The 22,383-nt window shown below is 35.4% G+C and overlaps 1 protein-coding gene across 2 annotated transcripts in view; it reads right to left on the bottom strand.

The window, feature by feature from the left end:
- The window catches only part of LOC136988475 (zinc finger protein 385B-like), a 66,820-nt gene extending 48,421 nt beyond the window's left edge, over positions 1-18,399 (bottom strand). Inside the window, exons 1-3 of one of the 2 annotated variants that reach the window (XM_067286339.1) lie at positions 18,328-18,383; positions 5,945-6,014; positions 5,597-5,695 (exon numbers count right to left, since the gene is read on the bottom strand). In XM_067286339.1, the coding sequence (XP_067142440.1) occupies positions 5,597-5,695; positions 5,945-6,006 (161 nt within the window). In that variant the 5' untranslated portion in view covers positions 6,007-6,014; positions 18,328-18,383. Of the gene's footprint in view, positions 1-5,596; positions 6,015-18,327 lie in introns of both variants that reach the window. The other variant, XM_067286337.1, reaches the window with a different exon arrangement.
- Between the last annotated feature and the right edge of the window lie 3,984 nt (positions 18,400-22,383).

Here is a 22,383-nt window from a genome sequence, read left to right as displayed (position 1 = left end):
AAGTTTTCATATGCCCTGTACGAAATTCCCATTATACAGCAAAGGAAATGTCAGTAACATAACTACCAAAATGTGTCTCCAAATAACATGCTAAATTTCAAATGCCATTTATTTCAAGATACATTTTTTGATTTCTTGTTTAAAAAATTTGTAATTAAAAAAGATTTTCTTTTGTTTAAGTCATTCTGCAGTTTCTGCACTTCTCTTGTTTTCTCCTCATAATCACACTGAATTTTCTTCACACCTTCCAATAGCTCTTGGGAAAGACATATCTCTTCAATGTTGTTTTTCTCAACAGCGTTTCATAGTCTATTAGTGGCTTCTTTGAAAATTTTAGACCTCGTTTTCCTTTGCATTTCTTCTTCTTTTTTTCCTTCAGCTCAACTTCAAGAGTATCAATTTTCTCTCTCTACTGTTCAAGTGCTTTTATTTTATCTTCTCCTTTTCTCTCCCTTCCTTTTTGTTCTTTTTTTGCTTTACTACTTCTTTCAGTTTACTTTGCTTGTCCAAAAAGGACTTGTAAGTAGCATATGCATTGTGGGCCAATCCAAGTAACTTCTTTGTCATTGGCACCAAAAAGGCATTATTGTTGTGTAAACAGAGTCCGTCTTTTACCATCAACAATTCATCATTTGTTCTGACAGAAGCTCTGTCTTCTGTCAGAATCCATCTAGAAATGGAGAACCCTCTTTCAACATCTGCATTGCCATGACCGAGAGCCAACAACCCTTTGAATACTTTAGCAACAGTTGGGTATTTTGACATCCCAGCAGAATTCTTCAGGTCAAATAAGTGCTTATAATTCTATTATTTTAAAGCAAATAAAACTTCTAAAGAATTCTAATTTGACTTGGAAATAATTTAATTTATTCCATTGGTATTATTAATCATGTTATATAGTTTTATGACACCATGTCCCATTTAATTTTTGTATTTTTTTAATTTTATGAATGTAAAAATGCAGACTGTAATATATAAAAGAATTTTCATTTATTAACTCATATCTAGGCACGTATGTATCCAGCAAATACGTGTTTTTTATTAAATTTCTCAAAAATAAATAACAGATGAACTGCAGGCTTTCGAGTATTCCTCAACTGATATGTTCTGAAGCAATTCCTACAATAAATTTTAAACTTATGACCTTGTTTTCCAGAGAAATTTTACAAAAACCAATATCTTACCACCACCTGCAGTAAATTTTCTCGCAACGTGAGAGTGCTGTACTCTCACAATCTCACAACTGTTATTCTATTAAATCACAATTGTTGCACATAACAATGTGGAATATTTAAACTTTACCATAATGCTATACATTCTATCTTTTTCTCTTGGTTTCAATGACAGGATCAATCCCAATTCATTTCAAATAAGTCATCACAGCTGTTTTGACAATGCACTGATTTCCTCACTTCAGTGTTATTCCTCTGTCTCCCCGTCAGTTGTATGATAAGGAATTTAACACTTTCAATTTTGCAACAAATAAAATTTATGTTCATTACATAGCAATACCATTTAGTAATTGTATTTAAGTGCAGTAGACAAAAGAAAGAAATAGATTTTATTTAATACTAACAGTAGAAACTCATGTTTTAGCAATGGAAAATCATATAGAATCCAATATTTTCTGAAGTAAGTTGCTAAGCAAAATTTTCCTTCCCAACAGTCTTTCTACTATTTTTCTTTAGCTTAAATGATGACATCACTTGTTCTTGACTACCATAGATAAAGTGAAAATAATAATTGTTGAGCGATAATAAATTTGATTTCTACTGTTATTATTAAATAAAACATTGTAGGACACGCATTTAAAAGCTTCTATCTTTCTAGCACTCTGCAAAATTAAAGATTGAGCAAACCTTGTGCCAGAAAGTACAAGATTTTAAACTAGTATCCTAAATATTAACTTCTGTAGAGACAATCTTTAGACAAAGACAAAAGTTTGGTTTTAAGTGAGTGCTTATATATTTGACATGCACCATGGTTTCTGCTTTTTAATGGTGTTTTTCATTTTTCATTTTGACAGAAACTATAACCTAAAGTGGACCACTAAATCATGAGCAAGGCAAAGTGCACGCTTAGGAAAGGTTGGCTTCTTAAAACTAACTCAAATGGTTTTGTGGTGTTGTCTTGGGGATGTAGGTTATCTAACTCGGAGCTTTTCTGCAGTTTGTGTGTTTCCAACATCAGTGTATCTAGTAAAGGTTTCCATGTAATCTTCCAACATTCAAGCTATGAGAAACATATAAATAAATGCTATGAAGTGTTTGGTTCCAACTAGTTAAAACCCATCACACATGTGCTCATTCGAATATAAATTGCACACCTTCAGTCAATCCAGCACCAAATTAAAAAATTAATTTGTAAATATTTAACATCGAAAAACTGCTATTTTCACTTTAATCTAGCTTTTTGATATGTTTCTAGTTGAACTGATTCAAAAAAATATTTAATTTAATTATAATTTATTGAAGATTTTAATTTTTTAATACTAGAAGGTAATTAGCATAAATTACATGGTGTCATGTTTCATCATCATTCCTGTTCAAATTTATTGACCTAGACACGTGCTGATGCTTGTTTTTACTTCTACCGAAGTTTAGACTTTTATTTCAACCTCGACCATTTAGTTACACAAAGTGGGGATGGGCGTCACATGATTGCATACCTGACTTTTTACAAGTTTCCTTACCTTAAAAGTTTTATTTTTTTTCGATTTTAATTATTATTAACTAACTTTTTTTTGATGGATTCTTATATCTTTGTATTATCTGAAGTTGCAGATATAAATGCATAAAACTTAATTTAAAAAATATGTTTTTCTTAGATTTTAAAATTCAAATATAAATTAATTATTATTGGCAATGCTGAACTATAAGTATAGTGTGTTTTACATTATTATTGCAAACAGATATAGTCAATTATTTCATAAACATATTTATTATTTTAATTTTTATAAATTATTTAATTTGATGCAACGGGACATGCACAGAATCGATTAATTATTGTGAAACATTAATTAATATGGCGGTGGGACTCGATTCAGTTACATTTTCATTTCAGACATTTAATTAGTGTTACATTATGTGTAAAATTACATTAAAATATGTTTATTATAATTAATAAATCTATATAGGAATAATATTTGTGTGTCTGAATAAAACAAAGCCATTATAAAAATAAAAAGCATGTGTTTCATCTCGATTGTTTGTAAGTGAAATTTTATGATTTTAGTTTTTAAAAACTGAGATTTTTATTTATATTTTCTGTAATTTGATCTGTAAATGCAAAAAACTAAACTTATGAAATATCAACTCTCTATAAATAATTTCATCATTTACTTATTGACTTCACATTTGTTAAATTTTGCAGGATTGTATTATTTTTAAACTTCAGGGTAGTATATTTTCTCCCACAAAAGTACTGTAATACACTCTGCTGGTCCCTCACACTGTGAAGAACAATAAACTGCTAATCGTTTTATTACTTTTTCATAAACTCCTTTCTCTGTCAGATGTGGGGTCAAATGACTGTTTTATTGTACTCAGGGGAATGTATTCTTTTGGATTTGACAACTAGTATTGCCAGTAATGAATTCTGTAATTTTAGTTTTAATCATTTAAAAAATATTAATAAAATCACCAAATAAATATTTGGGTCACATACAAATACTAAAAATAATGCTGTACAAAAATTACTCTTAACACCAAACTATAGATGTACTTATGCCTTAGTGCCATGTGATTGTATCGAAGCACTACAGAGATCAGTATTTCACAAGGATATATGCAAGGAGAACTCACATGCAAATTCCTACAGCATGTGCAGAGTAGCAAGCCTTGGAAAGCTCCTCATTATGTTAACCTATATACATGTACAGTACATGTGTATATCACAGTGCCTTATCATTTCGCAGCACATGGTCACATGATAACGTGTTACGGGGTTGTGCTGGTCGCTATTTTGCACCCGAGCGCTTTTACAAAAACAAAACTTCTACATGGAAATTGAAAAAAGTAAGAGAAACAAGTTTTCCTCAGATAAAGCTAAAAAAGAGAGGTGCTGTGAAAAAAAAGTGAGCCACTTTAAGCCCCGTGTCAAGGAATTTGCTGTTTTAATGAACAGATGTACTCCTGAAATTTATAAAATTTTGGGAGAATCATTACTAATACCTTCTAAACATTGATCAGGAAGACCCAAAATCACATCTCAAAGGGATGATAATTGAATTGTGCACCCTGCATCACAACAGGATAAATCAGTTTATCAAATTTTGTTTGAAAGTGAATTAAAAATATCAAAAAGCACTGTTCATCAGAGAAGTTCAGCAGTTCCACATATAAAATTCCTGCCATGATGAAAAAACTACCACTAACAGAACAACACAAATTGGCAAGAATGCAGTGAGCTAAAGATCACATGCTGTAGAATGACCAATGGTTCTCAGTTCTTTTCAGTAATAAAAAGAAATTTAATTTGGATAGCCTAATTACTGGCATGATGTTAGGAAAGAAGAGTGCAGTTTTCAGCAGGCAAAAAAGTGATGGTTCTGTTATGGTGTGAGGCAGCTTTGGATTTAATGGTTTATCAAATTTAGTGATTTTAACTGGTAGACAAACATCTAAAAGTTATCAAGAAATCCTAAAAAATAATTTAATACCTATTGGAGAAAAAATTGGAAGACCTGATTGGATTTTCCAACAGGGCAATGCCAGTATTCATTGTTCACACTCAACAACTAAGTGGCCAGCAAGAAAAGTCTGGACATAAATCTGATTGAGAACTTATAGGTGCATTCTCACTTGAAAAATTTATGCTAATAACAGGCATTTTATGACAGTTTCAGAGCTTAAACAAGAAATCATTGAGTGCTGGTTTCAAATGGATCCAGAAACCTTACAATTTAATTAAATCAATGCCTAATCACATTTTTGAAGTCATTAAACATAATGGCAGTTCTATTTCATATTAAAACAATTTTCATCAATTTATGTTATAAACTATTTCTCAAAGTTTATAGTATTTATCTGTATTTTTGGGACATCACAAACAAGTATTTTGTGTTTAACACTTTATATAACTGTTAAATATTGTAAAAACAATTAAATAACATTGTATTATGCTATAAATAAATAATAATAACCACTCACATTGTTAAGAAATAATTAATATTTAAAAAACTAAAGAACATATAGATTACCTATATTTTTGGGACACACTGTGTCTTTTGTGTTTATTAATTTTTTAAAAACATTAGCAGAGATCTAATAATTTTACAATTAATGGCAAATGAGCATTAAACTGTTATGCTTAATAAATAACTATTTAAGTGTTCTCTCAATAGCATTATACAAGAATAAACAGGAAGTCTAGCCGTCAATAAGTTCTTTATAAACATTTTTCTTTTATATTGTTTCCTTATTTTAAGAAAATTTTTATAGAAAAGAATTTTTCCTTTGTTTTATTTTAAAGAAAACTATGTCATCCAACATATTTAAAAGAATTAACAACTTGTAATTAAATAAATATTTTCATTTTACCAATGTTACTAAAATGTGATTTCTGAAAAAATAATTTTAAATATTCAAATACATACCGTGAATTTTTTTGTTCAGCCTCTGCTTTTGAAAAGCCAGGTGGTAGACCTCTAGACATTTCATTTTTGAAAGAATTTTGTTGGAACTGATTATCATTACTTGGTTCTGTCAAGGCTGAATTATTATTATTGGTTTTTTTTTCAACAGATGAATTTGACATCATATTTATATATTTAGTGTTACCAATAAGAGATGGAGGAGGAGGAGGTGGAGGTGGAGGAGGGGGAGGAGGGGGAGGAGAATTAGCAGTTGAAGTTACAAACTTTTGTCCTGTTCCTTTACCAAAATTGGAATAATTTTGTTTATTTGATTTATGATCTGCAAGATGATATGAAAAATTTGGATACGAAAAAGAATTATTTGCTGACTGACCACTCTGAGATGATGGACGAACTTGCTGCTGATACATTATGACATCTATGAAAGAATCAAAATGAATTTTTAAGTTACTGAAAAAATTTGATAAAATAAATTAATTTATTAAATTATCATTAAGCATTATGGTTGTTCAATAAAATTTAATAATAAATATACTATTATATATTAGTTTTACAATTTTGTCAATTGTTTTAATTTTATTAAGTAATTTAAATGTATTTAACACAAACAAAACCTAAAATGAATGACCTCTAGGAATGGATTAATTTAATACATTGATAGCAAAATGAATAGCAAAGAGAAAAAATATTTTAAGACATTTTATAATTAATACTTGTAAATTATAAAGTTTTGTAAAACTGTAAATAAATAATAAACAAATGAATTTGAAACCATGATTAATAAATGTATTTTACTGAAAACAATTTGATAAAGTGCTTTCAATAAAGCTGCTTGAAAGAGGATAGTCTAAAAATTTTGTGTGGCTTTAAATGACCCTTAGTCTTTCAGTTTCCAAATGCAAAGCTATTGAAGCATTTAACTGTAAGAACAAAAAAAAATTTTTTTTTATCTTGTAACATTCTCATCTATTATATTTTAAATTAAGATTTGTATTATTGTAAATAAGCAATTTGAATCAAACTCAATCATAAATGTGTATTTAATCATATAAAATCAGTGGCTAGGAAATAAACTTTTTAAATTTGATTATTAATTCATTGCTATTGACACACATTCCTATGATCTGCAAGTCAAAATGACTAAAATATTTTAGGTCTAGCACAAGCCCTGTTTATGCAGGCAATAGCATCCATTATGTAACCACCAGTTCATTTCATCCATCCATTTTTCTTCAGTACATTGCACTCTTCATCCAACCACACTGTAAGGAACTGAGTCCGAGCTGTATTTTTATTTTCTATTTTTTGTTTTCATTATGTATATTTTATTTTGGGGCTTATGTTTAGTTAGGGTGAAAGTTCCCCATTCACCCTCTGTAACAAATAAGACAAAAAGAAGGAAGAAAAAAGAACCAAATCACCAAACTGACAAAGCGCCATAGGAAAAAACTAACGTGCTACTGTGCGCCCATACTCGGAAGTTTGAATGGAAGTTCTGACACGAAAAGGGGGGGAGACCACAAACACACTAGAATCAGAACTCACTAAATGACTTAAAAGTGACATCTCAAATATGTAACATTTAACTGAGAAAAAGTAATGTAAAAGTCGTTAGTAGATTTTGTCGGATTAATGCTGACCAGACAAAGATGTTAATCACTGTTAGTGTCTAAGTATGTAAATGAGGGAGTGGTTCCAGAGAACGTTTGTAACGTCACCTCACGACATATAAAAAGAACAAGATCTGAGAGACGACGATTGAGGTGAGCTTTCAATTGATCGAGAGCGAGGTGTGCTGCCAAGGAAGTCGAAAGCAAGGTTCGAGCAGGTGATTTCCAGATTGGGAAAAAGAATAGGAAGGTTTTGCAATTCAAAGGAATTGGATAGAAGATTCTTGTAATTGAGGCGACGAATAGTCATAGATTCTAAGGTTGAATTGTACATAGTTATAAATTGAATTCTGATTTTGTCGTAAGTCTCAGGGAACTAGTTCTAGATCATAGTTGATAAGTTATCTTGTTTTGTCAGTTCAAAATAAGTGTCCTTTGTGAAATAAATTGTTTTAGAATTTACTAATTTGTACATAGTCTTATTAGTTCACATTAAAACTTGATTTGTTCTTTATTATTAGTTGACTATTTATAGTTATAATTTCTGGAGCATACGAAAGTCCAGGCCTGGCATAAAGTTTTTCTTGCAAACCCGCGTAAAGTACTCGTTGGGTTGACGGTCGGTAAGTTAGCGATCGTCTTGCAATAGTTCTTTAGTCATTCCGTTTCAATTAGTACTTAACAAATATCTAACAGGGTTAGATCTGGAGATCTTGATGGCCAGTTAAATGGTACTACTACATTTAATCCACCAATTAAGAAAAATGTAGTTGAGATATTACTTCACATATCTGGTAGAATGGAGAGAGACCTTCCATGCTAAAAGTACATCCCTAACTATTCAAGATAAAGCATATGTTTATATGAACTTTTTTGTTTAAAATAACCTATCCTTTTACTTTCCAGAAGACCTTTCCTCCTGGGACCCACTATATACTGTATACTAATACAGTATGCATGTATATATATATATACTTGCATAGAGTATTTCTGAAATTTTAATTTAAATATAAGAATCTCATATCCTTCATTAAATATAATATACAGTGGGTGATCAGTTAACGAACAATTCAGACTGCAAACAAATTGGATAACGAACACTTTCAGAAAAGATTTTTATGCTCAGACAACAAACACCCCACAGAATAAACACAAGAAGCAGAGATGTAAAATAATAAATACCCATTGGTCTTCCCTCATCTCCATGTCAACATCAACACTCAACCAATACTGATTGGATAGTATTCTTCTAAATTTTGAAACTCTCCCTTGTAATTCCGGCCTTTTGTTTACCTTTCTGACAAAGAATTTTTTTAGAGTCCTTGCAAGACTGTCACATGGGTACTTGTTAAGTTTTGCATCAGTTTTTATTTTCAAAAGGCGAGAGTATAATATCCAAGGTAGAGTGAACAGAAGATATCTGATGTTGTTAGGCAGTGTGGCTTGAACAGATCTACAGTAGGCACAATCTTAGCTAAGAAAGACTCAAGCAGCTAAGGGAGTAGTGAAAATTACATCTGAGAAATAAAGAATATTGAAGAGCTCATAATGAAACCTGAAACCGATCTGACAATAGAAGAACTCCAAGAACTCTTAAATGAAGAACACCAAGAAATTCAGCAGATGTATTTTCTTCTGAAAAAGAGGAAGTTGAAAGAGGACCAATGTTGACATCTGCTATTAAAGATCTTTTGAAAAAGTGAGAGGATGTCAAAACAACGGTGATCCAAATGGCATCCAAACCTGATTAAGGTTAATAGGCTTGGGGATCGCTACTAATTACTTCTGAAAAATTCTGAAGAAGAGAGAAAAGCAATCAACATTGGACAGATTCTTTAATCACACAAACGGAAAAAAACACGACTGATAAAAATGCATGACTGTGTATACAGTAGAGCATCGATTATTAACGATTAACCGATTAACCGACTTATCGGTTAACCGACCGCGTTCTAGTCGGCAAACTCAAATGTCCACTAGTGATTTGGCGCTACAATATTTAGTTATGTCTTGGCTACTTTAATATTATTTTTGTTAAATTTTTGCATGTTTTAGCTGGCAGCACTGGCTCGACCAAGAAAGGGAGGCTAGTATTTAAACCAGGCCTAATACACTATACTAATAATGTATTTTTTCATACTTTTCCGTTATCCGACCAACTCCAGTCCCCAATTAAGTCGGATAATCGATGCTCTACTGTATACGTATTTTTATTATTACATATAAATTTGATTAATTTGTTCTGGAGACCCCAAAAATAAAAAATTATATACTTTATATGCTGAATTAATCAAATTTCCAAAAAACCTATGGTAAATCAATAATCGATTAATGAACAATTCGGATAGCAAACACAGTCTTGGAACAAATTATGTTCGTTAACTGATCACCTACTGTATATAGTGTATATATAATACGGTTGATTCTGCTTAATCAGGACACATTGGGACTAATCCATTTTGGTCCAATTAAGTGGCTGCCCCAATTAAACAAACTAATAATAAATTCTAAAATAAAATATGTAATATGTAGGTAAATAAATAAGTAGGTAAAAAATATTAATAATAATTAGGTACCTATTTTAATGCTTTATTAAACCAAAATACAGAAAATATTTGTACTATAAATTTGCCAGACACATGACAATAGATAACTGATTCACATCGTCCTAGTGTTGCCAAATACAGTATTAGTAGTGACATACACAAGATAGGAAAAATCATTCAATCAGGAATGAATTGAACGATTTTAGTTAGAACATGTTCTATCTAAAAAGGGAGAAAGGAAAAGGTTTGTCCAAAAGTCACCTTATGCTTCCTTTAATCAGTTTCCTTTACTTGGAGATGAGCCACTTCGGCAGGAGTGTCCATAGAATCCACAAGCTCCGGATGCTGGTCTCAACGATCGGATGGCTGCTATTCAAATCTAGATATAATTATGCACACAATACCTTCCAAGGAAACTCTAGCCATCTTCCAACTCAGTCAAGAGACCTTGAAAAATTGTCCAGGGATCTTTGTCCCTTCACTTTTAAAGGGATTGTCCAGTCCAATCCAGAGCAGGTCAATAGCTCGCATTCAGGTCCATCTCAGACAAGATCCCTGTGTGATACATTCCGCTATGGTGACTCCCTCCAGAAAAACTGAACTGCCCAAGTGAAAGACAAAATCTCTTTGTCTCTGCCAATCATTAGGCCTATACGACATTAGTGTATGTAACGTCTACATATTTTCAGAAGATCCCTAAAATATATTAAAACTTGCTAAATTCTTTCCCCAACTAAGTGATTAAATTATGTATTAATTTATTAGTTTGGTTTCCGTTCTTTGAGATTTGGCCCAATAAAGCAGCTGTCCCGATTAAATAGACAACTGTCAATTTTGATAACATTAAATACAAGAACCCAAACAAGATAGCTTAATTGCTTAATTCTAGCCATATTGTTTTGTATCTGATTATTATTTAGCCTTAATATATAGTCTAATAAAAAGCCTGGTGGATCATTTGGTGTCAAATCTGATTTTTTCTGATTAAACTTAATTTGACTAAAATTTTTAATACAGAGCTGGTTAAAAAATATAAATACAGTCAAATCCCAAATAATCTGCTGGATTATTTGTCACACTATTTATTTAAGATCTAAATTGATAACAATTAAATCATAAAATATTTCTGTTAACATAATCTAAGGTTGATGAAATTAGATCTGAAGATTTTTTACATTAGTTAGACCAGCATAGCCCTGGTCTCAATAATCACAGTTTCAGTTATCCAAAGTTCACAAGCAGCATATAGGCATCATTTGTAAAAACTCACTTTGATTGCAAGATTCATAAGCTTTTGCATGAAATGCATAGTTTTTAGTTTTACTTTATTTGTTTAATCAAATAGTTTTTTCATTCAACCAAATTGAAAATATTTTTATTCAAATAAGTTTTTTAACACATTAACTGCCACCTGTAATATGATATTTTGCGTTTTATCAGGCTAACTGTAATATGATATTTTCCATTTTTTCAGGCCACAATGAGAAAATTTGATATTTAATATTTTATTATGATATAAATAAAAGGGTCATTATATAACAGTCGGTAGAGTGAAGATAAAAAAAATATATCAGGTTACAACAGATGACTGGCCATCGTATGGCCTGAAACCGGAGACTATAAGACCATGAAATATTTAATATTAATTACTTTATATGTAACAAAAGAGAATAATTAAACTAGTTTTCGATATTTTTTTCCTTTTAACTATTCACTATTAGATATAAAATAGCTTTTTATTAAAAAAAACTACGCCGGCCGGCCGTCGGACCACTTCTGAGGCCATACGACGGCCGGCAGTCGGAAACAAACTTCATAGACATCCGCGAGAGGCCACCACTAGGATGTAAAACAACGTCTTACGAAGCCAGGATAATTTAACCTTGAGTGAAACTACATTGGTTATAGCGACCACGGGCGGTCGTATGGCTCTGTACGGCCTTGACTAGTACGACCGCTGGCGCGTCGGATGGCTCTGTACGGCCCTAATTAGTACGACCGCTGGCGTGTCGTATGGCAGTTAAAGTGTTAAATAACTTTTAAGCCTAGGAAAAGACATGAATTACTAGCTATAAGGAATAAATGCATGTTTGAAAAGTGTTTTATGTTCCATGTTTATGGTGCTTCATGATGTATTCATTCGTGACTCCATTATCAGGTACAGAGGATCTGTGGACCAATACAAAAGCATAATGAAAATCAACATTATAAAGGTGAGTTTTCGTGTCAGTATGCACAAACATGAAAATGTCATCCTATGTATCTGGAAGAAAGCAAAAATTCTCAATATGGTGGTTCCTTCTCAATTAAAAATATTTTTCTTATTGTATGTAATGCTAAATATTAACTTTGACAGAAAAAAGTTTGTATATTGAGAGGATTTATAAAGATTTCACACTGTGCAAGAGTATCATTGAAAAAGCAAGTAATTTTTTTCAAATTCTGTACACTACCAGAACTGATAACATGTTGGTATTCAAAACAATAAATTGAAATTGTAAATAAACATTTGTTAAACATTACACAGTATAAACTTGATTTTATTCAAATGGCACAACACTATTACATAAATTTATTAATGCACAACTTATATGTGTAATTTTTTCTATTGACGTTATACTGTCATGTCCCTTTAATGTCATATGCTCAATTGGAAATGTTGACTCTAGGATTTTAAAATTACTTTTAATGTGACTGATTACTCACTTGACATGGATCCTCAAATGAGCCAACTTTCTGCTACTTCCAATGCAGAAAGTTGTTGTTTACCTGTGGTAAATGCAGGAACTGTTAGCTGTGCTCCAGTAATTTCAACACTATCTGCAATGTTGAAACCTCTGTCTGCCAGCACAAAATCTCCAGGCAGTAAATATTTAAGCAATCCTGAATGCTCAGTTAGGTGCTTGTCACTAACCTTTCCTCTCCACGATTCTGATATAAATGTCACAGAACCTTGAGAAGTAACACCTGTTAAAAACTTTACTGTATTATGGTGCTTATATTGGGACATTGTCAAATAGCGAGCAACTAATGATAAAGGCCACAAAAAGCTCAAAACAGTCTATTATTATTGCAATCTGGTTGCCAATGGTTTTTTAAAATTCTTTGGGCATAGTTTTTGTAGCACATCTCTCTCAGGCCAATCAATCAATCTACCTAACCTGATATATAAAATGTGTAGCCACTTGTCAAAGATTTGGCATATTATTGCCTTTGAAATATTAAATCTGTAAGCCAAATCTTCCAAACTTAAATTTAAGCAAAGTCTCATCAAACACACTATCAGCTCTTGAAATGGAGTCAATTTTCTGGAATTTGGATAATCAACCTTGTTTGCAACAAAGGTTCAGCACCAATGAAAGCAATTTAAAATCACTGAGTCCAGTAAAAAAATGAACCTTGTTGTCATCACCTTCAAAAAACTCTTTATTAAGAACACATGTTTTTTTAATAATAAAACTTCAGTTTTTAAGTTTGCACACTCATGTTGCAAGCTTTCAATATCTGTAGCTTTAAATTCAGTCTGGCAAGTGAGTTTCAACCAAAGATGTAGTTTGTACCCATGCATTAAAAAACAATTTTAAAGGCTCTGTTTCTTCCACTTCTGGAGTTGTTGGGATTGCTACATCTTTAACAGTAACAGTTGGGTGCAAGCTTCAGTTGTGAAAGTTTCAGCTTCTATGGCTACTTGTCTTTTGTGATTATGTGCTCTTTCATATCACTCATGATATGCAGTTGGATTGTGGCCACTCTCATATCCCATGTTTAATGTTGGCACCCAGTCTGGTGATGACTCATTATACAATGATAAAAGTTTTCCTTTCGGGTAAAAAACTTTTTGAATAATATATTATTAATATTAAACAATTAATATTAAAACAAACTTATCATTATGGTATGTTATATGTAAATAATAAATAAGGATTTGTCAGAAACAACCTGAAGGTTACTATGTAATGATTATTTGTAAATAATGTAAAAAAAATCATTGTAAAAAATAGCCTCTTAAAGAGATGTTAATGTTGCTCACTAAAATAACCTAAATTAGCTATTTGTAAGTGAACAATGGAAATTATTGGTTTATATCTTAAAAAGTACACACACTTTTATTTATGTAAATTAGCCTGGAAGGAGAATTGGTTCAAAATGCATTTCTAATTCTTCATATGCTAAGTGATTATCTTTGCTTAACACTTTAATATTAACTCTACTATATATTTATTACAAGCAGGCACTAAGAAAACAAACTGAAAGGTTAAAAATAAAGGGTTAGAAAACAATTATCTATTCAAACTAAAATCTGCAGTTGTTAAAATGATTTAACTTTATTTTGTTGCTATTTATGTAACAAAAGAATTTATGCAACTGGCTTATGATACTCATGCAAAAGTTTATATATAAGATTTATTGATTGACTAGCAATCGGATTTATTGTTTATCTGAAATAAAATGTTTCTGACAAACTCTTGTATTGACATCCATATTAAAATCTTTCCGGTTAATTCTTGAGTCATGAAGATTGCCTTCGTCATGAAAGCTCCTCAGTTTGGGGTCCTTGATGACAAATAATGCCGGGAATTTAAAAAAATGATGTTCCTTTGTTCTTGAGTGAACTAGCATTACACCCAATTACAGAATTCACCATAGTGATATTCACGATGAATAAACAACATAAGAACTCCAGCTACAGAGCTACAGCACGCATAAACACACAAAACAACAAACCACAAAGATGGTGCCAGGCAATTGTGTATGCTCACGACGTCACTCGTGATGTCGACTTAAAACCTCTCTATACAAGGACATTTGGTCATAGAAAGGGATGATTATATAAATTCAAAAATAGATTTAACCTAAAATACAGCTCATAAATCCATTTTATATTATATGGAGATATTTAAGGGTTTGTATTTGAATGGTTTGAAAAATATTGGTATATGTTAATACACTCATTTTATGTTTTTTAAATATTAAATTGATTTAAGTTTATAAGGTGATTGTTTTTAAAGTATTAGTTAAAAGAAATTTATACTTTTGATGACCTCAAATGGACTTACACCATTTTCAAAGTCAACAAAATGTGAAAATCATACATTTATGAAATATTAAATATGAGATTCCAATTGAATCAAACCAATTTTTTAATGAAATTTTTATTAAATATGTCAAAAAAACAAAATAAAAAGGCTTTATTTCAATATTTCTTCAGGTAATGCCATTTAAATTACTTTAATTACAATTTTATATTAATATGTGCCATTTTTAATTTTTATCATTATGAGGAACTTTTTGAAAATAGTCATGATGTACTGGAGGAATATAAGGTAATAGATCCATCATGTCGTTGAATTTTTCAGATGTGATGGGCCTGCATGATGATATAAAGGTGCTAGTATTATATTTTCAAATTTTTGTGGTCTTCTTCATCTGGGGATAAATATAGTGTTTTAAACTCTGCATTTTCATCAAATGAAGTTTTATACAGCATTATATATGGTTTGTTTTTTAAAACACTTATCCAACATATCTTCAGCCAATTTACCTCTTCACCAGTAGTATTTTTTCATCTTCTTAGAATTGCATTTTCTAGTGGTTTTGTCGAAACAAAATCATCTCATTTCATTTCATGTAAAATAAACTTTTATGTTTTCAGCATTGTTATATGATGGTATAATAATCTGTAGGAATATACAGTAAATTTTTGCAGAAAATGGACTTACACCACTTTCAAAGTAATTATATTTGTAATTTCATTAACTACATAAATTTATATTGACAAAATGATGAAAATTTTGAAGGATTTTTTTAAAACTGTTTATAGATAAAAAGCTCATAGTAGATTGCATTCATTGTTATCATTAACTAGCTTTTTGTCAAAAATGGACTTACACCACTTTCAAAGAAAACAGCTCATATACAAAATGTGCAGAACAGGAAATCTGAGATTATGTAGACATATGTAACAATGCCTATGTTTTCCCCCCTCTTGACCTATCATGTTATATGCATGCATGAGTATGGGTTTCATACACAATTTGCTACTAAACATGGTTTCAACTATCCACAATAAGCTTTGGAACATATCATTTGTGAGTACAGTGGTTGACTGTATTTACTTTGCATGAAAAGTCTTTCTGCAATAGTGTATTGTTAAAAATGATATAGACACACTCAATAATCTTCACCTATATATATATATAATGTGTTCTTACAAAATTATAACCAAATCATTCTATATTAAAAATTTTAGTTAAAACTACTTTAGACATGCCAAACTTCAGGTAATAAATTCAAATACAAGACAGAATCTAAAGCAGTAAAAGTGGATAAATCAAAGAGTTAAATAAATACTTTATTTAATAAAGATAAAACAATTTTTCACTTGGCACTATTAAAAATTTTTTCACACTTTAATTCAAAAAAGTTTAATTGTTAATTAATTAATGTATTTAGTTTGCATATAGTCAAATAAATACAGTTAAATTTTGTTTACTTGAAAAGTAAATTTGAATGCATTATTATTGATTGACTATTTTTATCCAACATAATGCAATTGGTTAATTGTACAACTCAACTTTCACTTTTTATACTAATATTGATCAACTGCAGATTTTGCTGTCTTGGTTATTAATATAATAAGTAAAAATTACTCATCAATGACATTACTGTACTATAAACTTAAGTACTATACAATAAATGAAAATTTACTACAATAATTAATATAGAAATTAGATTTCAGAGTCATACGAAATAAGATCATATCAACCATCCCCCTAGTAAGAACTACGAACAATGCTACGCGACAATTCATTCTAATTAACTGACAAGACAAGCATTGCATTAAATTACTAATAACAATTTCAATCTTCTTGTCATTATGTAAAGATTTTACAATGAAATATCTGTTGATTGATAGAATTTAATTAAACTGAAAAATTTTTAAATTATTAAAAGTACTGTTTACATTTCTTATTGAAACCTATCTATAAAAAGAACTGTACAGTGATATCTCAGTTTTCTTTGAAAACAATTGGTGAAATCCAAAACCAACAAAAACCGAGGCAATTATTTCTGTACAAATAAACGCAAATCCAATTAATTTATTACAGACACTCCAAAATACATACCAAAAACACATTTTTAGAGAATAAATATTATAAAAATAAAATGAATATAAAAGACTAATGTAAAGAATAAATGAACATTTAACATGGCATTCGAAGGGTTGCTTGCTCTGGAAACTTTCTTTGGTCCCATGAGGGAGCTAAAAGGAACGGAAAGCAATGGAATTGTTTGGCTAGACCCATGGTTCCCAATCAGTGGTACGCATACCTCCAGGGGTACACGAAATTACATGAAGGGGTACGCGCGAAAATCTAAAATCGATTTAAAATCAGTTGATTTAAAATTTAAATGCATGAGATGAAGCAATCAAAAAAATAATGGGTGGACCATCAAAAATTCGGCAATTTACAACATGATGTCGAATGCACAAATTTGTTTATTTATAACAAAATATTCTAAAATTTCATCAAAAAAATGCATTTGTGACAATACCTATATGAAATTCTTACGCAAGAAACATAAAATGGACAATTAACACAATTTGTGTTCGTGAAATTAACAGACAGAATTACCTTTGAATTTATAATAATAGTATGGATTAATATGAATTTCTGCTATAAGGGGTATGCAAGTTTGAGCTCTTTCTTGAAGTGGTACGCAGGAAAAACTAATTGGGAACCAATGGGCTAGACACATGGGGTAATGCTCACACAATGAGAAACAATGCCACATTAGGCAGGAAAATGTGTGGGTCACCCTTCGTTTTTGCAAAATTAGCAGCAAGGTTACGTGGGCATGCCATCGAAATCCGAGGCAACCAACGAAAACCAAAACAAACTTTTTGCAGGAAAAATCTACGAAAACCGAAACAGATGATAACCAAGGTATTATTGTATTATCATCATTAAACATATTAAAGTGGATAAAATTTCATAAGATCTTATCTTATCATCAAAAACTTGATGATAAAAATATATTTAAGTATATTTTTAAAGTTTTTTTTAATGTTTATGTGTACGTAAAAACTGCAAGTAAAAGTAAATAAACTTCAAAGTTTATTTACCTACTAACAACTATACTAAATGATGTAATTATTTCTGTCTGGATACAAAAGTCAATTCTTCGAGAAAATAAGCTGAATTTTATCATCATTTACTTAATAAAGTCAGAATAATTCTAATTAAAAGACTAAATCACTATTAAACTCAATTTTTGCTACAAATTACAAAGTGATGATAAAATGTCTAAATAACTTAACCATAAACTCATAACTTGACGTTGTAATTTGTATGCATGCCAAATACATTAAATATTTCATTTTATAAAAATTTTTACTGGTAAATGACGTACGCTATCCATTCAGTTTTAACTTAACAAAAGAGCACGGCTTCTATCGCAAAATCAACGAATACTTTAAATTATCGACGTGCTTTCGATGAAATTAATATAATTATTTAACCATAATCATATTTCCGATACGTATTTACTTAGAAAATAATTTAATACTTACGCAAAATATCAATTTGTCGGAATTTATCCGTATAACTTGGCCAAACGATCTACGCTCTTTCTTCGATTTTCAAAACAACGTTGCCAACTTTCGTCGATCATAAAATTTGAAATATGATTTTTTTTCACGAAAATTTAATTATTATTTACTATAAATTATAGGTATAAAATTAATAATTTATCTTGAAATTCTCTACTTAAAATCAATTTTAAATAACATTAACATTTGACGGCCGGATGGCCGGGCGATGAAGGTGGCAGTTTACCGCTATGGAAAACCGGGATCGAATCACCAGAAAAACACGGAAGATGGCGTACAGGTTTTGGCGCGACGTTCGAATTGTCAGAAGATTCAAGTGCTAGACTTGTGCTTTTTGGTTTCTCTCATATTTTGGTTTTTGGGAGTGTAAAGTTTTTTGGTGGCCTTTCGACTGTCAGGTTTTTGCTTTTCCCAGGCAGAGATTACTTCCTGGTGGCTGGTGCCCCGAGTGGCTACTTCAGCAGCGGAAAAGGATTTCCGGAATTAAATTATTTCCCAGCTTTCTCCCAGGTAGGAGCGGGATTCACGGGCCTATCCGGTGTGGACTGCTCCATGGCTTCGGAGGCGTCTTCGCCCCCGCGCATTCGCCTCCGGTCCCCGGAGTCGGGCCCGGGGGGCCCCGATCCCTCGGGACTGCGGTATTTGGCTCCTTTCGCGGAGGCGGATAAACTCCGCTCTATTCGGCCGTCCCTCCCATCGGACTTCTTGTTCACAATCTTCCTGGAGGGCCAGGGCCCCCTTCGTCGTTTACGTCTGGCCGAGCTACACGCCGCACTCCGGACGCGATTCCCACGCCCGGAGCTCATCGAGGACGTTCGTTATTCCAGAAGTGGGCTTCTTCTGTTGAAAACAAGAGACTTCCCCACCGCCCAAACGGCTCTCGCCCTGACGTCTCTTGGGGACTTGTCGGTGCGGGGCAGGTTGGCCCCGGAATGCTCCCAAACGGCATATCTCTTGAGAGGAGTGGATGTCTCGCTAACCGTGTCCGAGATTTACGATATGCTCACGGAGGCCATGTTGCCTGTTGTCGAGGTGCGCCGCTTCACGCGGAAATTCATCGACCGGGCAGAGGTGACCCCGAGTACGACAGTTTACTTCTCCGTTGCCAGTGCGGACCCGATCGAGTCGGTGAAACTGTACTATCAGCGGTTTCGCTGTGAGCGTTTCTACCCTAAGCCCAGATTCTGTGGGCGCTGTCTTACTTTCGGCCACGCTCCGGCTTCTTGCCGTGGGCGCCGTCGTTGCCTAAACTGCGGGGAGGACCACGACCCCACGGGGTGCTCGCGCCCGGCGGAGAAGTGCGTTCGCTGCGGGGGCCCTCACCGAGCGGACTCGTCCAACTGCCCGGCTTACCTCTCGGAAGCGCGGCTACTCAAATTGAGTGTCATCCACCGCTGCTCTCATGTGGAGGCTAAGCGTCTCTGGCCTGCGGAGCAACCATCATATGCCCAGGTGGCGGCAAAGCCTAAACCCCTCCAGGTCCCGGAGGCCAAGAGTGGTTCCAGCGGTAGGGTAGAGACTACCCATCAGGCCGACTCAGCACGGGGCCCGGACCACCAATCCTTGACTCGGCGAATCGCCCGGCTGGAAGCGGCTATCGACTCGCTACGGGCAGAACTCCGACAAATTAGATCAGAATTTCGGTCTACCCCTCCCACTAGGGAATCGGAACTCCCTCTCCCCGAGAACAACTCGTTGCAACCCCAACAATTACCTACCTCCCAGGCTCAAAAACGTCCGCCACAGCGGGAGGAACGCCCTACGCTCTCTGGCCCGCCTAGAAAGAAAAAAGGGAATAAACAGAGGAAGGCGGCCCCAAAGGCTACTTCCGATTCAGACGGGCCAGCATCGGACATGGACCTTTCCTTCCTGCCCGGCCCAACCCGGACGGTTTCATTGGAAGACTTTGGCGCTGCCAACCTGGCGGAAAAGGTAAAACTTCGTCACCGTCAGTCAGCGCAATCGGCACATAATGCCTAGTCCGGCCCAATTCAATTCGGCCCTTCGCATCGTTCACTGGAACGCCCAAGGCCTACGCGCAAAAAAGGACTTTCTTTTGGCGGAACCATGGCTCCGCGGGGTAGACGTCCTTTTAATCCAGGAGACGTGGCTTGTCCCGTCAGCCTCCTTCTCCCTCCCTGGGTTCACCATTTTCCGGTGTGACCGTCCCAATTCCCGCGGCGGCGGTCTTTTAGCGGCGGTGGCAACGGCCATTCCCGCGCGCCTCCTCCCGGCCGGCCCGGGAATCGCGGGCCTGGAGACCCAGGAGCTCAGGATCTTTCTCCCGGGGGGCCCTTTTTCCCTCGTGAACGTCTACGCCCCTCAAGGCGTTCAGCCGGACATGGATCTAGACTCTTTGCTTCGCGACGGCTTTCGCCCTCGGATCATCTGCGGCGATTGGAACGCGCACCATCCCTACTGGGACGATGGCTGCACCCACCCCGACACGGCGGGACGCGCGCTCTTCGATTGGTTTTCCACAGCAGATCTTTGTTGCCTGAACTCGGGGGTTCCTACCCGGTTCAGTGCCTCTAGCGCCTCAGCCCTCGACTTATCATTTTGCTCTCCGGACTTGCTCGGCTCGACTACTTGGGACGTCCTCTCAGACACTCTATCAAGCGATCATGCCCCAGTCTCCCTTTCCATTACCGCTCTAGCACACCGACAGGGGCCTCGGGTACGTTTTCGCTGTAGTACTGACTGGTCCGGCTTCCCCACCCGTTTCGAGAACTCCATCTCTTCACTGGCCCTTCGCCCCCCCTCGTACTCCCAGTTTGCCGGCCTGCTTCGGGAGGCTGTGGAGGACTGTTCAGTGTGGCGCGCCCCTCCTCCCCCTGGGTCCCCACCTTGGTGGACTCCGGCGTGTAGCCTCCTTCGGGCAAAGAAACGAAGGGCATTTCGTAAAGCCCGCCAATCTGCCTCCTTGGCCCTTTGGACTCACTACAAACGTCTCAGCGCCCTACTCCGCCGGCAATCCCGGCAAGCGCGTCGGGAGTGGTGGGGCCGACTCTGCTCCTCCCCTCCTTCTCCGTCTACGATCTATAGAATTTTTCGTCGCCTCCGCACGCCCGCGGAAGCGCCAACGTCCCACCTCATTTTGCGTACGACGGAAGAGATTACTTCGCCAGCCCAGCAAGCAGAGGCGCTGGCGGCCTATTTTGGTCGGAACCGCCCATCGGGCGCGTTCGCCCCAATCACAGCGAACCACAACGATCAGCTTACCCTAGAGGACGGCCCGTTCCGTCCAGCGGAGTTGCTTCGGGCCCTTCGGGGCCTTCGCCCAACCACTCCGGGCCCGGACCGCATCCAGGCCCAGGCCATTTGTGCACTCCCCCCGTCGGGCCTCGCAGCCCTCCTGGCTGCCTTTAACAGTGCATGGTTGGCGGGGACATGCCCCCAGGAGTGGAAGTTAGCCCACATAATTCCTATTCGCAAACCGGGCCGCCCGGCGACTAACTGCGCCTCATACCGGCCAATTTCTCTAACTTCCCACATGGCCAAACTCTTCGAACGTATGGTTCTGCACCGTTTCCATATTTCTGCGTCTAATTCCACCTTTTTCCACCCACACCACTTTGGGTTCCTGCCCTATCGGGGCGCCGAGGAAGCTTTGCTCCTCCTTCACCATCAGGTCGCAATGGCTCGGGCCCAACGGAAGTGGGTTTTTCTGTTGGCCCTCGACTTGGAGGGGGCCTACGACTCGGTCAGCCAGCAGGGCCTCCTGGCCAAGATCCGGTCTTATGGCATCGGGGGCAGGTTTCTTTCTTGGCTAAAAGCATTTCTGCTAGACCGCCAATTCCAGGTTCGCTGGCGTGGTATCCTCTCCCATCCCCACCCGTTCCGGCAAGGTATCCCTCAGGGGAGCGTACTGGCCCCCTCCTGTTTACCTTATATATGGCCGATCTCTGGAGGTCTATTCCACCGGATGTTTCGGTGATAGTTTATGCCGATGACATCTTTCTTCTCTCTGCTAGCTCGAGCCCTACCAAGGCCCACGCCCGCGCCCAACAAGCTTTA

This window comes from Centruroides vittatus, unplaced genomic scaffold (genome assembly GCF_030686945.1).
Source record: "Centruroides vittatus isolate TY-2023 unplaced genomic scaffold, ASM3068694v2 scaffold_3315, whole genome shotgun sequence".
Classification (NCBI taxonomy): Eukaryota; Metazoa; Arthropoda; class Arachnida; order Scorpiones; family Buthidae; genus Centruroides; species Centruroides vittatus.
The sequence above is the reverse complement of the archived record's forward strand: the minus strand, read 5'-3'. Positions and strand labels throughout refer to the sequence as shown.